The sequence below is a fragment of the Rhamphochromis longiceps genome, linkage group LG18, assembly GCF_057381845.1.
Source record: "Rhamphochromis longiceps isolate RC_006_pf linkage group LG18, R_longiceps_female_GT1.1, whole genome shotgun sequence".
NCBI lineage: Eukaryota > Metazoa > Chordata > Actinopteri > Cichliformes > Cichlidae > Rhamphochromis > Rhamphochromis longiceps.
Window position 1 is genome coordinate 5,468,705 of NC_140574.1, and position 16,417 is coordinate 5,485,121.

Here is a 16,417-nt window from a genome sequence, read left to right on the forward strand (position 1 = left end):
TTATTTTCCCAAATGTGAGTGTGGTTTGGTTCCATATGACCACATTTTCATAATTTCCAGCATGGCTGTTTAGTGTTTGTCTGTTTGCTTGTAATTTGGAGCATTAAAGTTAACAATCTGGTTCTTCCAACTAAATTCCCTCAATTTCAGTGATTGTGTTGTTGATGTGGTATCAGATCTCTTCTGGGATTTCTTCATCCAGCTCCCGTTTGAATTTATTTTTCATATATAAGGTTATAATGTATGTCAGATGACAGACACTAGTGTGGGAACTGTTTCTTGGTAAGATGTTCCAAGTGTCTTTATAACAGGATGCATTTTAGCCTAATTTATCTTTATGCCATTTATGTTGTAATCCCATATCATGGTTTTGTACACAAAGCCATGTTTATAATTTTTAATTGTAGGATTTTATATGTGATGTCCAGATCACAATCCTTATAGTTTGTGTTGGAATAAGTGAAAAACCTCTGCATTGCCGCAGACAGCCTGTAATAGTTTCTATGCCCTTAGAAACCAATGACATCATAATAGATTTTACCTGAATATAAATACTATACAATCTGTATTTTATATTAAAGTGCTGCCGTGCACTACTTTAGAGTTGTTCTATAATGGGCGTAGCAGTAAAGATACTCTAAAGGTCAGTATTCATGTCGCATTTTCATAATGTCACATGAGTTGTCACAGTGAATTATCTTTTGTGGGGATGGCTTTGGGGCTGTACCATAACATAAATTCTCAAAGTATCGAAATCTAAAAAACAAAAACCTCTTTTTCGTATGTAACAATGGAAATAAATATAATTTAATTTTAAATCTTGGAATATTCAGTTTTTATTTCTGGACTTTGGATTACCTGTCACATTTATTTATCTCTATGGATGTATTTCATGGTAAATCAGCCAGAGAAAGTTTAAGTTTCTCCAGCAACAGCCTGCCTACATTAAACTACGTTGGGGGGGGGGGGGTGTATTTTAAACCAGCCAAAATAGCATCATAGCTGCCACAGCCTGCTTTTCACTGCAGCTGATTTCCCACACTGATTGCATATAATAGATGACTGTTCAATAAAGAATCGGGAGGCAAAGAAAAAGGCAACTCTTGTAACTAAATAACCATGACCTGTTTTTGTTTCTCACTTTTCATGGGCCTGTAGCAGTCCTATTGATCATAGCTGTGACATTTTATTTCTCGTTGAAGCGTGAAGGCCAGACACATCAAAGTTTGAGTCCTGTCTTTAGGTAACATGTTATTTTTTTTTTTAGTAAAATGACTGAGTGGGTCTGACTACACTGTTTTTCTATGACAGATGCTTTGAAATGTTCTAATGTAATAATCATGGTTTTCATTTTTACACAAAAGGGTTAGAAAACTAATTTAAAAGTCCTCATCGGTTTAAAACTCGGGATTGAGTCTTAAGTGGCTTTCCTGCTTAATATTTGTAAGTTAAAAAATAACACAGTATAAACAGATGTGGTTTCTTCTTTTTAAACACAGAGAAATATCTCAAGTTCTCTACACGTTGTATATTAAAGATGAATCACACCGATCAGTCAGTTTCGTTCTGTGGTCTGCACTGACTGAGCCGGTGCAACGTGTGAAGTGTCATTAACGTACATCTGGGTGTGTCTGAAATTGCAGAAGGTCACCGTGGGTGTCAAGCAGACATTTCCATTATCCGAGTTCAAGTCAAGCATAATCTTTGTTTGCCTCACAAAGAGTATGCTTCCCATTAGTACTGTTTTGGAAAATCTTCCGAGGGAGGTGGCACCAGGATTTGTGGCCTCTTAAAGCCTTCCATCATACAGAATAAACAGTTGCATCTTGTTGCAGTCATCGGTCGTTTTGCTCTTTTCACACGAGGTTAGGAAATGTAAATTAAACACACAGTTTAAAAATAACACATTAGCTCTCTGCTTGAATTTTTCCCCCCCAGATCTCCCACAATATTGTCTATTGGGACAACCCTATGGCACACAATATTTGTGAACTAATAACTCCACGTTAATAAAATATACCGCTGAACAACCTGCTGGGTAATGTTAGTTCGCCTGGTAGCCTAAACAGTCTGTGCTAACAGCTGTGAAAGGCTCCATCCATCACAAGGTAGATGTGACAATGTAGAATGATATGGAGAGCAGAGATACTTTAAATCAGCCTCAATGCCCGGTGTCCTGCAGGTTTTAGATCTCACCCTGGATTAACACGCCTGAATCAAACGAGTAGTTCATTACCAGGCCTCTGGATAACTTCATGACATGTTGAGGAGGTAATTTAGTCATTTAAATCAGCTGTGTCGGATCAAGGACACATCTAAAACCTGCAGAACACCGGCCCTTGAGGCCTGGAGTCTCCCCCCCCCCCCACTCCTGCTATAAATCAACCTATAAGAGGTTTGTTTTTTTTTTTTGTTTTTTTAAATCCCGGGCAGGGCAGTTGCTCCACGCAGAGCATCTGGGGACCCGAGTGTTGTGCTACGAAGCAAGATCAGTGGGTTCATGAAGTATGTAGAGCTTCTCTAAAGGTGGACTTCACTCAATCATTATAGCAGCTAATGCTGAACACAACCAAGTCATGATTAGGGATGGGTATTGATAAGATTTTCACGATTCGGATTCCATTTTCGATTCTGTTTAACGATTCGATTCTTTATCGATTCTTTTTAAAAAAGGAGAACACTAAGGTCGATTAGCTTAGAACTTTGTTTTATATCTGCTCTTTGAACAAGAGAGAAATTTAGGAGTAACATGGCCTTACAAACCCAACAGTGAGATCTTAAAAGATCCAGCCTACGGCTCTACAATGGGGTGTCACAGGGTCCCCAGGAAAAAAAAAAATGTAAATGTAAAATAATAAAATGAATATTCTTCTGTGGCAATAACAAAGTATAACATCAATTATTCTGTAGCAATTACACAAGAATATCCAGTAATGTCCCTGCCTACAATTAAACACATTCACTTACCGAAAATCGGGGCATCTGCTGTGGCAAATGGGTTCAAGCCTTTTACCACAAACTTAGTCTCTGCTCTGTGACATTCGTCTATCCTGGCCTGAAAGGAGACGCTACCGGTAGACTGCAGCGAGAACTGCCAGCATCTGAGCCAGACTCTGTCTGTCTCTCTCATCATGGTCACCTAAATGCACAGTAATGGTTTTGTAATGAGGCAGATCGCGCTAAAAACACGACATTCATTTAAGGTCATCGCGGGTTTTGTGAGCAAATGCTTTTGCATATTCGTAGTGTTTCGTTTAAGGGAGAAAGCATCTACTTTGCAAGTATTGCAAGTTGCCCTGTTGTCATCCGTTCTCGCAAAGTATAACCAAACTTTTGAGCGTTTGAGCTTAGGCACCGTGTTTCCTGCCAGGTAAATGACGCTCCGCAACGTGGTGACGTCATTCGGGGCGACTGGAATCGATAAAGGAATCGTTTGCAAAAATGGCAAAAAATTCCAAGGAATTGAAACAGTGGGAACTGGTTCTCAACAAGAACCGGGTTTCAATACCCATCCCTAGTCACGATGAGTTTTTTTTTTTAAAGTCGCCTAACAGCAACATATCTTCTCAAGTCTTTATGCTTAAAGTGTAATATTGATTCTCAGCTCGGCAACCTGTTGAGCCAGACCTCACTAACACCTCTAGATGAAGGCCAGCACTAGAGCTGCAGCACTGCAAGCTGCATGTGTCACATCGTCCCTGGAATTTGCATGTAGCTAGGTGTTGATGTAGAAAATGTGTAAATGTTTTTATGCTTGGTCCTTGTCTGTTGCCCAGTATTAACACTTCATGAACTGCAGCTACGAGAACACAGGTTGGAAAGTAATTATTTTAATTTGTAGGTTTTCACTGAGAATAATTAATCAATAAACTTTATTTCACTTTGATTTGGTCTAAAACTGAAGTAGTTTTTCTTTGCTGCAAGAAAGACACATGCTGTCACCTTTTGCTGTTTATTTCAAAGCTTTTTAAAGATCACTTGTCTTACTGCTGACATCTGTGTTTGGAGTAGACCATGTTAAGCTTTTGTTTTTGTTTGTTTGTGGAAGTCGTGTTTGACCACCACCAAATTGATAGAGTAAATAAACATCGGAAATCCAAAAAGGCTTATAAGGATCCATATTGACTTTTATATTGGTGTGTACGTAAACTGAATTGTGGAAAAACTGCATCTCTTTTCATTATACTTCAACAGTACTTATGTTTGACAGTACTAATAGTCCACCAGCATGGTTATTTTCACCCTGAAATGCTGCCACTCTGCTCCTTATTTATATGCTAATTATTTTTCATTGAAAACCTTTGGACGTGCATTCAAAAAATACATTTCAAATTTAAACACAAAATGTAACTGGACCTAATCTTTTTCCATTTCTGATCACTTAACATTGACTGTTCCACAAGCCTTTCGGATCAGGAAGTGAGAATGAAAGCATCCCAGATTTAAAGCCTGCTGCAAAGGAGGAATACTGCCAGAGCTAAAGTGGTTATTCCTGTGTGTCTTCCTTTTATCGGTGACTCTGCATATTAGCCCTCAATCTTGTCCCCAGAGATTCCTCAGTTCATCTGCACGACCTCTATGCTTTCGTAGGGAACTTCACAGCTCTGCAGGTTTGATTGACAGCAACACATGCGAGCCTGTTGGGGCTAAATGTGGTCACTGGGGTGGGATATTACAGCAGGCTCTGACCAAATACTGGTAAATTCTGGCTGTGACAGTAAATACGCCTTCTCTGTCGTCCACTTAACCAGCTGCTGCTTTTCTCAGGCCAGACGTGTCTGGTTAGACTGAAGGTGGGCGGTGAGGTGTAGTAGCTGTGAAAGCTAGATTTAAAAACATAAGTTTCCTATTCCTCCCCCGGTTGGGTCGAACTGTTTTCCTGAGAAGCGTTTGTGCCACTTTTCTGGTGTGGTGTCTGGCTCTCTTGGCTGGTGGTGCTACACGATTATTGGTTGTATTAGGGTTGGGCAGTGTGGTCCAAAAATAACATTTTAGTGCTTGTATCCTCAATGCAGGCAGAGATGTACAGTGGGGCAAAAAAGTATTTAGTCAGCCACCGATTGTGCAAGTTCCCCCACTTAAAATGATGACAGAGGTCAGTAATTTGCACCAGAGGTACACTTCAACTGTGAGAGACAGAATGTGAAAAAAAAAATCCATGAATTCACATGGTAGGATTTGTAAAGAATTTATTCGTAAATTAGGGTGGAAAATAAGTATTTGGTCACCTCAAACAAGGAAAATCTCTGGCTCTCACAGACCTGTAACGTCTTCTGTAAGAAGCTTTTCTGTCCCCCACTCGTTACCTGTATGAATGGCACCTGTTTGAACTCATCATCTGTATAAAAGACACCTGTCCACAGCCTCAAACAGTCAGACTCCAAACTCCGCCATGGCCAAGACCAAAGAGCTTTCGAAGGACACCAGGAAAAGTATTGTAGACCTGCACCAGACTGGGAAGAGTGAATCTACAATAGGCAAGCAGCTTGGTGTGAAAAAATCAACTGTGGGAGCAATCATCAGAAAATGGAAGACATACAAGACCACTGATAATCTCCCTCGATCTGGGGCTTCACGCAAGATCTCATCCCGTGGGGTCAAAATGATCATGAGAACGGTGAGCAAAGATCCCAGAACCACACGGGGGGACCTGGTGAATGACCTGCAGAGAGCTGGGACCAAAGTAACAAAGGTCACCATCAGTAACACACTACAACGGCAGGGAATCAAATCCCGCAGTGCCAGACGTGTTCCGCTGCTGAAGCCAGTGCATGTCCAGGCCCGTCTGAAGTTTGCCAGAGAGCACATGGATGATACAGCAGAGGATTGGGAGAATGTCATGTGGTCAGATAAACCAAAGTAGAACTTTTTGGTATAAACTCAACTCGTCGTGTTTGGAGGACGAAGAATACTGAGTTGCATCCCAAGAACACCATACCTACTGTGAAGCATGGGGGTGGAAACATCATGCTATGGGGTTGTTTTTCTGCCAAGGGGACAGGACGACTGATCCGTGTTAAGGACAGAATGAATGGGGCCATGTATCGTGAGATTTTGAGCCAAAACCTCCTTCCATCAGTGAGAACTTTGAAGATGAAACGAGGCTGGGTCTTCCAACATGACAATGATCCAAAACACACCGCCCGGGCAACAAAGGAGTGGCTCCGTAAGAAGCATTTGAAAGTCCTGGAGTGGCCTAGCCAGTCTCCAGACCTCAACCCCATAGAAAATCTGTGGCGGGAGTTGAAAGTCCGTGTTGCTCGGCGACAGCCCCAAAACACCACTGCTCTCGAGAAGATCTGCATGGAGGAATGGGCCAAAATACCAGCTACTGTGTGTGCAAACCTGGTAAAGACCTATAGTAAACGTTTGACCTCTGTTATTGCCAACAAAGGTTATGTTACAAAGTATTGAGTTGTATTTTTGTTATTGACCAAATACTTATTTTCCACCCTGATTTACGAATAAATTCTTTACAAATCCTACCATGTGAATTCATGTTTTTTTTTTTTTTTTCTTTCACATTCTGTCTCTCACAGTTGAAGTGTACCTCTGGTGCAAATTACTGACCTCTGTCATCATTTTAGGTGGGGGAACTTGCACAATCAGTGGCTGACTAAATACTTTTTTGCCCCACTGTATATTGGTATTTATCATGAAAGCAACAAGTGAGATGTTGCAGCACTTTTTGATGAGGCGTTTTTCATTTAGTATAACAAATGGAGTTTCAGTTCAGTTCTATTTATACAGCACCAAATCACAATGGTAGTCACCTCAGGGCACTTTGTATTATAAGGTAAAGACCCAACAATAATTACACCAAGACCCGAACAATCAAGTGACTCCCTTTGAGCAAGCACGTGGCGACATTGGGGAGGAAACGCTCCCTTTTAGCAAAAAGAAACCTGCTGCAGAACCAGGCTCCAGGAGGAGCAGCCATCTGCTCCGGTTTGAGCTGGGTTCTCAATCAATGTTGGCCTACAACAATTATTAAAAAAGGATAATGATGATAAAAATGTTAATTGTGCTACATTTATTCATGCTATTTATTTTTGCTACTAACTTAACACCCAGATTTGTCAGTTACAATTTTGGCTTCCTACTATTATGAAAACAAAACCTGGAAAGTCTTGTGATCAGTCACACCTGTTTCCTTAAACACAAAGTGCTTTTTGAGGGCATTTTTTTTTTTTTTTTTTTTTTTTTTAAATTATATCCAAGCGCTGCGGTTTGAAGCTGAGTGTTTCTAGTGTTGGTTCCTGGGCTTTAAGCCACTCCCCTGATATGAGTGTATCTCATGCTCGTTTGTGTTTTTAAAAGGGAAAACACATTCTTACACTCGCTGTTTCTTAATGGTAATTCTTACTGTAGCAGAAACTGGAATTTCCTCAGTGCAGTGAAGCATAGCTGCTGCTGGTACAGTGCAGGTGAAATATGGGGACTTGACCTGAGAACAAGCATTCACAGGGGTTGACTCCTCAGGTTGGGCTTCAGTCAACCTCCTCAAAAAGGAAAGAATGCACAATTGAGGAAATGGGCAGAAAGTGAGCGGATGGCCTTGAGGCGAAGAAAAGTTATTTTTCCCGTGTGCTCCAAAATTAGGAAATGGAAAGAGCCTGCTGGGTGTTTGTTTTTTTTTTTTTTTTTCCCCCACTGTCATTTACAGATGCACATGATTAGAAAGTAGATTGGCAGTGAAAAGGAAAGAGCAAACTATCCTCATGGTTGGGTAGGTCTCAGGTGGGATTCGTTGTGGGAAAAGTGGTCAGAGAAGAAAAATACAGCTCTCAGTTAAATCCACACAGTTCAGCATATCAAGGTTACTGAGCAAAGAGAGAGCACCACATCATATAACGCACAAGAGCTGTAGTTTAGGCCAGGTTACTTTCACATTTATATAATGAGCATTTAAAAGGACCGTAGACTCTACATGACCCAGCTGCTACCAGCTAATTCAGTTTTGAACAAAGGTTTGAATCTAAAGCTTGTGAAACTGTTGAGCCCACAGGAAGTAAAACTTGATCGTCAACCAACATAAAAAAACAAAAGTGTTAACAGTTACTTCCTCAGAATTCAGATTGAACTGCGGGTTAGTCTGCACACTCATTTCTGTCAGATATGAATAAAATTCCGCAACAATTAATCATGCAGTTTGTATCTTTGTAATCTCAAAAAACACTTACTACTGGGCTATGCAGTTATATTAAGGCATGCTTTGTAAATACGATTAAATAATTAATTAAACGTGTTGATAATTCAGTAATGATTGACCCTGTGCACGAGAAAATGCTAACTTCCTGGTTTGAGACCGGATGTAGGGTTGTACATTTCCGGTAGCTTTACTTGGCGGTCAATCGCTACTGCGAAGATATACTCCAAAATCATGTCCAAAACTCGAAAACGGAAAGATCGCGTTAAGTTACAAAGAGCAGAAGGTGGGAACACTCACCACTGTTGTGTCATAAAAAATCTAATGATCAATTTTGACGTTTAAACAGTTTAGATCGATCAGTTGTTTACATCACTCAACACAAGCAGAACTGCATTACTGCAGCAGAAGACACATCATCCACATTCAGAAGCACATCTCTGTATAGTGACTGGTCTCATGATTTAAACAGGCAAATGTTCAGCATTCAAACTACAGGTGAACAATAGTCAAACCAGATGTTTCCCCCATAATGTCAAGATCAGCTAGTCAAGTACACACCTACACAGCATGTTAACAAACCGAGAAAAAAAGCCACACAAAAAATGAATGATTGCTGGTAAGGGTTTCTATACATTGGTATTTACGAAGGGTATGTTGTGACTTACCTTCAAAATTACAGCGGTCCCTCGCTAATAATGCGGTTCACCTTTCACCTCACTGTTTCGCAGATTTTTTTTAGTGCAAGTTTGCATGCTTATTTTATTTTTTTTTTTTAAACGTCACATTGTGTCCTGTGCCCTGATCGCTGCAGACGATCTCCTCCGTGACGTCTCTCTTGGGACAGTACAGAGTCGCTGCATCGATCGATAGCAGTGTGACTCTGAAGTGCAGTACTGTATGTCCACGATGTCCACCAAACGTTTTGCACCGTCAAAAAATAAAATCGGCTACTTGATTTCACCTATCGCTGGTTATTTTTAGAACCTAACACCCGAGGGACAGCTGAGAAATATAACATTTGAATCCCTTTTCTCTTTTGCTTTGAGGCGCAGGGAAAAAATATCAACCAGTCGATGAAAATCATTTACAGATATATTGGGTAAATGCCCAAGACATCTATAGAAATGTAAATCGCCGCTTGATTCATTCATTTGCTTAACTTGTTTTGGACCGTAAACAAGGCGCTAATAGGACACCGGAAACAAAACTCCCCACAGGAGTTTCCACACCGGAAGTAGCATATGCTACCGTGCACATAGTCTATTCATTTAAATATAAATTGATTTTACTTGAAACTTGTTTCTCTAATTATTTCATGGTTGCGGTGCTACATTGCATCTTGAATTTGGTTTACTTGTCAATCTAATCCATTAAATTCAGGGACGGGTCTAAGAACCATGTAGTCTAAAAAAATGCTTTGGTTTGAAGTTAGCTTTGGCTCACAACTTGGTCAGAGATCTCAACAAATGCTGGTGTGCTTTTGCAAATGAACTTTTTGGCAACGGTACCATTTTAAAACTGGACTTAGATTTTAGGGTGCTTGACATTCATTCTGGGATACCTGGCTGCCCCACATTAGCCTCAACTTGCTGTGCAGGGAAACTGCTCATCTTGGGGTCCTGTGGATGGATGAATATTTGGTATTTTAAGTAATTATGCGTTTAATTGTGTATTAATTTTATTTCCATTTTAATTCACACATTATTTTCTGTATTTATTTAATTTTGGCACTCCTATCACTCCATACGGTAAGTTTAAAATTGTAACAGTAAAACACCAAATTGTAAATATAATTGTAGTAAAATAGCACTCAGTTTTATGGATAATAATGTGCAAGCCATTTGGTGCTACCAGAATTGTGTTGTTCCTTATTCACACGCATGCGTTCACACAGAGACGGAGTGATACACCATATGCTTTGCACATATGTGTCAGAAACACACCAGAAATTGAGCGTGACCCATTTTTAGCTGTGCATGTTAAATCAAATCAATTATGGACACAAGCTGGAAAGAAAGTGAGCCTGACGGGAATCTTCACAAATTTTTTTTATTTTATTTTATTTTTTTTAGTGGGTCATACGACAGAGAGAAGCTGCAGTTTCACTGCATATGCAGGTATGAAAATGCTCTGTGTATGAATGCAGATGTAATCAAAACTGTGGGGACAGAAATGCAGACTAGTTTTTAAGGAGTTATCCAGCTTTGGAAACCGAAGGGGATGTACTCAAAAAGTGTAAATGTAGTTTAGCAACTGGGTAGCCATATCAAAAGATTTCAGATCCTCATTCTTAAATCTGTTGCCAAAGCAGGGAAATGCCACCAATACACAGACACCACACCACTGCTTTTCTCACCACTGTCCAGCCTCGTCAACAAATCTCTTAGATCAGTCTTTTACGACTTGGCTTGCCTTTGAGTTATCGTCTTAAAGAACCACGGTTCTTATACAAATGTGACTAATAATATAATGCTGTTAGTTTTGTTTTCCTCTGGAAGAAGGTTGCAGCGTTAAAGTGAGAAGAGCTAAATGGCTCGTTTCTGAGAGAACTTAAATAAATAGAATAAATAGAACTTAAAGGCAAAGAATAAGCTTGCATTAGATGAGAAGTTCAGAAACTTGCTGTAATAAGCACAATTGCCATTTCTTCTAAAGAAATGTTTTAATTCTAACTGAGCCACAGTTTGCTGACTTCTGGTTAAAAGTTACCTCAGCAACCCCCAACACTCGAACCAAGCACAGTAGAAGGTAAAATATATGTTTAGTTATTAAGCATAGATTTAAATTTTAAAAAAAAATTAGCATAATTAAGGTAAAATATCTAAAAATCAAGAAAGCTAAATAAACAAAATAAGGTATCTTTATAAAAACGGCACAGCAAATATCAGATGATGTTACAGTAAAGTGTAGTGACGATACAAATAAACTGTTAGGGATCATACAAAGCTCCTCTAGTCTAAGAATAAACATAGCATCAGTTAAGTTTAAGCCAGTATCAAGCAGCCCACGTGGACTTATTTTGTAATTTTGACTGTAAAACTACAAAATGCAGTTGACCCTGGTATTCGCAGGGGTTAGGAACCACAACCGCCCGCAAAGAACTGAGAACTGCAAATAATTGAGACGTGGAAAACTTCTTGGCACTACCACAGAAGCTAACATCCACAGTCTTCCTTATCTTCACCTCCTCCTCCTTGATGTACTGGGCGGTACTCTGTTCAACATGAAGGAAAATGAATGGCACTCCTAGATTGGCTGCTTTGCAAACACCAGCCAATAGCGTGTCAAATCAAAAAATCTGTGAATAGGCGAATTTTCCCCAAATAATTTGGAGTTACTTTCCACAGAAAAATCTGCGAATACTGAACTGCGTATAGATGGAGGTCGACTGCAGTCATCTTTCTGGAACCATTTGAATAAAAAGCACACACTGTAAAATCTAGGTTCCCCCGTCTGGTGTTCACACAGTACCTTATGAATGCTTTGTGCTACCATGATACACAGAATATCCCTGTAAAGGGCATCTTCTCGTCTTTCCCAAACTGTTTACATTTTGCCTTTAGAACAAGTGGTAAAGGAGTTTAGAAGGCTTGTAAAATGGTCCTGCTGCCAGACTGATGGTTTCAAAGAAAAATAAAAAAAGGTTAAACTGTTCAAATTTGTCTAAATAATGACCTGGGGGGAAAACAACTAATCTGTAGTTGCTAAATTAGTCTAATATTGTAGAAAATGCTGTTAAGGATGATGCATGTTGTAGTATTTGTGATGTGCTCATCTGGCCCATCTGGTCTCCCCAGATCTGTCTGTCAGAGAGGAAAGAGGAGCCTCCGGTCTGCAGACAGACAGATTAGTCCAAATTCAGCTGTTTTTGTTTTCCCTCCCTAAGGACTCTGGTTTGTCTGCTCTGTCTCTCTGTCTGCCTGCCTGCTGGGAGCCCACCTCCATCAAGGAGGGAGAGCAATAAACCCGGTGCTACGTCGGCTGCCCTCCAATGACACGGACTATAACTCATCTCTGTCCACGGTTCGTGATGAATCACATTCTCCTGTTTCCTCCAAAAATACACCCTCAATCAGAAAGGCTGCTAACCTTTCCTTCCTCTGTGAGAGAGGGGAACATTTTAAAATTTTGAAAGGTCAAGCGATGCCCTGGACGTACACTTCCATTGATGTCAGCAGCAGTTTCTATGGCAGCCGCTCGGACAGGAGTGGGAGTTTTACATTGGAGGAAGGATGGATTATTAGCATAGGCGGGGATTTGTCTCTGTCTGGCCAGGCACATCGTGAATGATCTCGTAGTGCCATGTTTGTGAAATACGACTGAGGAACAACATCTCTTGCTGCTCACTTCTTAATCTTGTTGTGTTTTTGTTTCTCTTCCTCCTCCCTTTACTATGTTCAAAAAGAAACCAGTTTGCCCAGCCCTTTATTTTGCAACTTAGCTTGTTAGCAGAATAATATATTAAAGCCAAGGCTCTGGAGGTCTGAATTTGAGTGATGCCTCAGGGTTGATTTAACATGTGGCAGACCGGAGCAGGCATTTCATTTGAGCGCAGGTGTGCGACTCAACGCTGCCTGCACAGCTCCAGCGTTTTGTTTTTTTTTTCCTGGGGAATGACTCAGTGCAACGGCGACAAAACAAAAGCAGAGACGGGTGCTTAACGGGAGCGGGACAGCCAGTCAGCTTCTGCAACGTCAGCCCTGGCCCACCGGGGCAGCCGAGCCTCAGTGCTGTCATCAGATTTGTTGAATCAACCCAGCAGCCTGTATCGGAGGAGGGCAGGCAGAGCGTGGCGGTAGCTGTGATTTGACGAGGATGACTTGGAGAGGGGTGGTGGCAGCCGCTTTGCTCAGACGTTCGCAGGTTAGAGCCTGAGGCAAGCCAATGTCGGTCGGAAGACTTCCTTCCTCTGCCCACCAGTGGACATACTTAGACCTTATCTTTATGTATTAGCCATGGATTGGATGCAGTGGACTCTAATACCACCAGCGGCAGGCAGCGTCTGGCCTGCTGTTCCTCAGGAGTTGAGTGAAACGCTGACTCTGACCACCGCTCTGGGTTATAGCCTCTTAGCCTGTGAGACATGCATGCTGAACTGCCGCTTTGATCCTGTGAGTATTTCCAGCAGACACCAGGGGTTTATTAGCCTGGTTCCTGTCAAAACGATTTTTAGTTTGAGGAGTCTTGTTGTCGATTGAGACTTATGTACAACATGACTGATGAATGCTCGCCTTTCTGATTCTCAGCGTAGACCATTTCGAAGAGTCGAGAAGGCATTACAGAAACATTACAGTGAAACGAGGGGTTCTTTTCTTTTTTTAAATGCGGGGTTTAAATTAGTTGATCGTAAAGCACATTTTGACCAGGAAAATGCTTAGACTTGAGTAAGTCGTGCTTACATGCACAGTCACCCAGCCGAAAGGCCAATTTTGAGCCAGGAGAAATCCCGGAAATAGAAACTTCTTTTCTGGGCAAGTGAATCTGTCATTTAAATGTCTTATTTTATACTTTCCCTGTATTTTTCTTTAGAGTAAGCAAAGGGAAAATTGTTGTAGAAGGCTTTGCAGTATTGGTATTCTCACAAACTGTAATGTGAGTTGAGACATGAAAGATTTTGTGAAGACTTTTTTTTTTTTTACCAAATTACTGTTTGCTATAATATGTCTGGCACATCCACAGTGTTTTATTGGCATATTTTGAAATGTACAGTTCATTGTGCTTATGAATATAAATAAGCAACCTATTTAAAACTGCCTTAAAAAGCAATACATGTGGGGAAAATCGGCTTCTACAGTCTTTGTGCACTTCTCTCTCTTTAGCACTGTTATATTAGCTCGTGTCACTGACAAAATGAGACCCCATAATGTGGGTCACTCATGATGGATTTTAATTGGGTAGAAGGCAAACCCTGATGATTTCCTTAGACACCATCTTGTTGAAATTTTTTATTTTTTTTCCCTTCCCTGTGACCTGGGTGGGTTGATGTCAGCTTGGCTCTTGTGATTGATTTGTAGCAGTTGCAGCGTTTCCTACAGATTCGGTCTTTGATGTTAGCTCATTTGCACTTACACAGGTACAACCATGCTTGCTTCAAATATTTAATTTACTCTGTGACAAATACTGAAGGAATATAATCAGATCAGAGTCTGTGATCACCTGGGTGGACTTCACTTCCACTCGTCTTTGCTGGTGCTGTTGTTCTAACTCTGCTGCGCAAACACGGTGAACTCAACAATATGGTGCATGAAGCAGTTTTCCACCTGCTGCTCTTCTGATTAGAGTGGCCTTCTAGCTCAGAGAGGATCTGCAAAGTGGACTACGGACTGTCGTAGCCAGCTTCAGTCCAACGCAATAGTTTGTTTGAGAGACGGAGAAAATGTCTCACAGGCCGCCACAGCAGGAATGTGGCCAGCGAACCAGAGAGTGGGGAAAAGCAAGACCAAACTTTAAGAATAAGAGTGAGAGGATAGTGGTTTATGTTTTTCATTCAGATGAGTGAACAAGGCAAACATTAGCATATGTGGCTGGTTGGACTACATAAAATCTGTATAGGAAACACTGCTTTGTTGGTGTTCTTTAAATTGCACGGATGAAACATAGGCCACATAAGTCTGTTAGCATGGTTTTAAATATACTTTCAGAACCTGTGAGGTGTATATTTACTAGTAAAAGACAATTCATCGATTACAGTCGTATGATTTATAGTCAAAGTTGATGCCCAAGAAGTTAATGTCATTTCTGATCTTTTTTTAGTAACTACATATACTGATGTGGTGACATACATAAGCTGAAGTTGATTTCTCTAATCGGGCTCTGTTGTTTTGCAGGAATCTGCCAAGGTTTCGGACCTCAACCCCAATGCGAAAGCATGGGCCAACCACATGTTTAGCCTGGACCCCAGCGGGACTGCCGACACCACAACTGCTGCCCTGCAGCCATGGAAGGAAGGCTGCGATAGTTCGGCCGATCCCGGCCCAGAAGGTCATTGATGCACAAAAACTGGCTTCTTATATACTTAGAATCTGACTTTTGGCCACTATAGTGCAAAACAAAGTATAACTGCTCTCCATTTCAGATATATCGAAATAACGCAATACAGAGCATAGATAAGAACATAAAACGTTTCCTGTTTCTAAAACGGTTTATCAGTATAGCACTGAATCATTATTCAGCATTAACAGGAATTTTTCTGCCTATAAATGGTCTTTGTGGCTTATTGTGCATATAACCATGTTTGGTAAATGCATGGCTAAGGCAAAGAGACTGTGTTACCTGACTTAATAGAAGTCTGTGCATTTTTGTGACATTACTAGTGATTTAATAAACCAAAATCTAATTAATCTAACTCCACTTTTTAAACACGCCTTTAGCAGAAGGCCCAAACCCTTTTTATATGCAGGTAAACTCCTAATATGTTAGGCACCATATAAGACAGGGGGTGTCAGACTTGTTATAGATTATGGTCCTCTTTCAAACCCAGTGTTATTTCAAGCTAGGCTAACCTGTAAAACTATTGCATGTTCAACATAATTGCAAAATAATGTTGAACACGTCCCTAAACAGACAGAAGTACATTGTGAAAATATTTACGTGTGGCAGCACAGTGAGAAGTTGGCAGTTTGAGCCCAAGCAGAGCCCTTCTTTAGCATTTTCTTTAGCTAGTGTGGAGTTCAGGTGCAGGTTTGTAATTTCTCACGATTGGACATAGACAACGTAGTAATAGTGCTAGTATTTCATTGAAAAAAAAATGGGATGATTAGACTTAGGCAGTCATTGGTGGGTGAGGTATTAACCGCAGGCTGCATGTTTGACACCCAGAATCTTAAATCTTAATCTTAAATATTAAAAAAAAACAACCAAAGTGCACAAAATTGTTCCAGAGAACGTAGCCGTTAAATACAAAATGATTCTGCGCTGCCTCTAGCACCATTCTTCTGGGCTGTAACAGAGATGAAATTGTGTTGCAAGATATTAACTGAAGTTCAAATAAGTTAACTGCAGTCTTGCATAACACCCATGTTGACCACAAGATGGTACATGGAGTAAGTGTAGTGTTCACCATGACACCAACATAATTCAAGCTAGTGTTCGCTCAGCATTCATATATTACTGTTGTATTTTGCTGACTTGTGCTGACTTGGGTAACTAATAGTTTTTACAAATTTACATTAATGAGAAGTAGTCCGTTTAATGCACGTTGGGCTGATCAGCTGCATGAAAACCTTCTGGTAAAACGCTGCCACCATGTGGTGAAAGTTTTCAATT

At 40.6% G+C, this 16,417-nt stretch overlaps 1 protein-coding gene across 3 annotated transcripts in view; it reads left to right on the forward strand.

Moving 5' to 3' along the window:
• larp4b (La ribonucleoprotein 4B) overlaps positions 1-16,417 on the forward strand; it is a 54,408-nt gene that overhangs the window by 11,346 nt on the left and 26,645 nt on the right. For all 3 annotated transcript variants that reach the window (XM_085388755.1, XM_085388756.1, XM_085388757.1), the window contains exon 3: positions 14,980-15,133. In XM_085388755.1, coding sequence (XP_085244881.1) covers positions 14,980-15,133 — 154 coding nt within the window. The remainder of the gene's footprint in view (positions 1-14,979; positions 15,134-16,417) is intronic.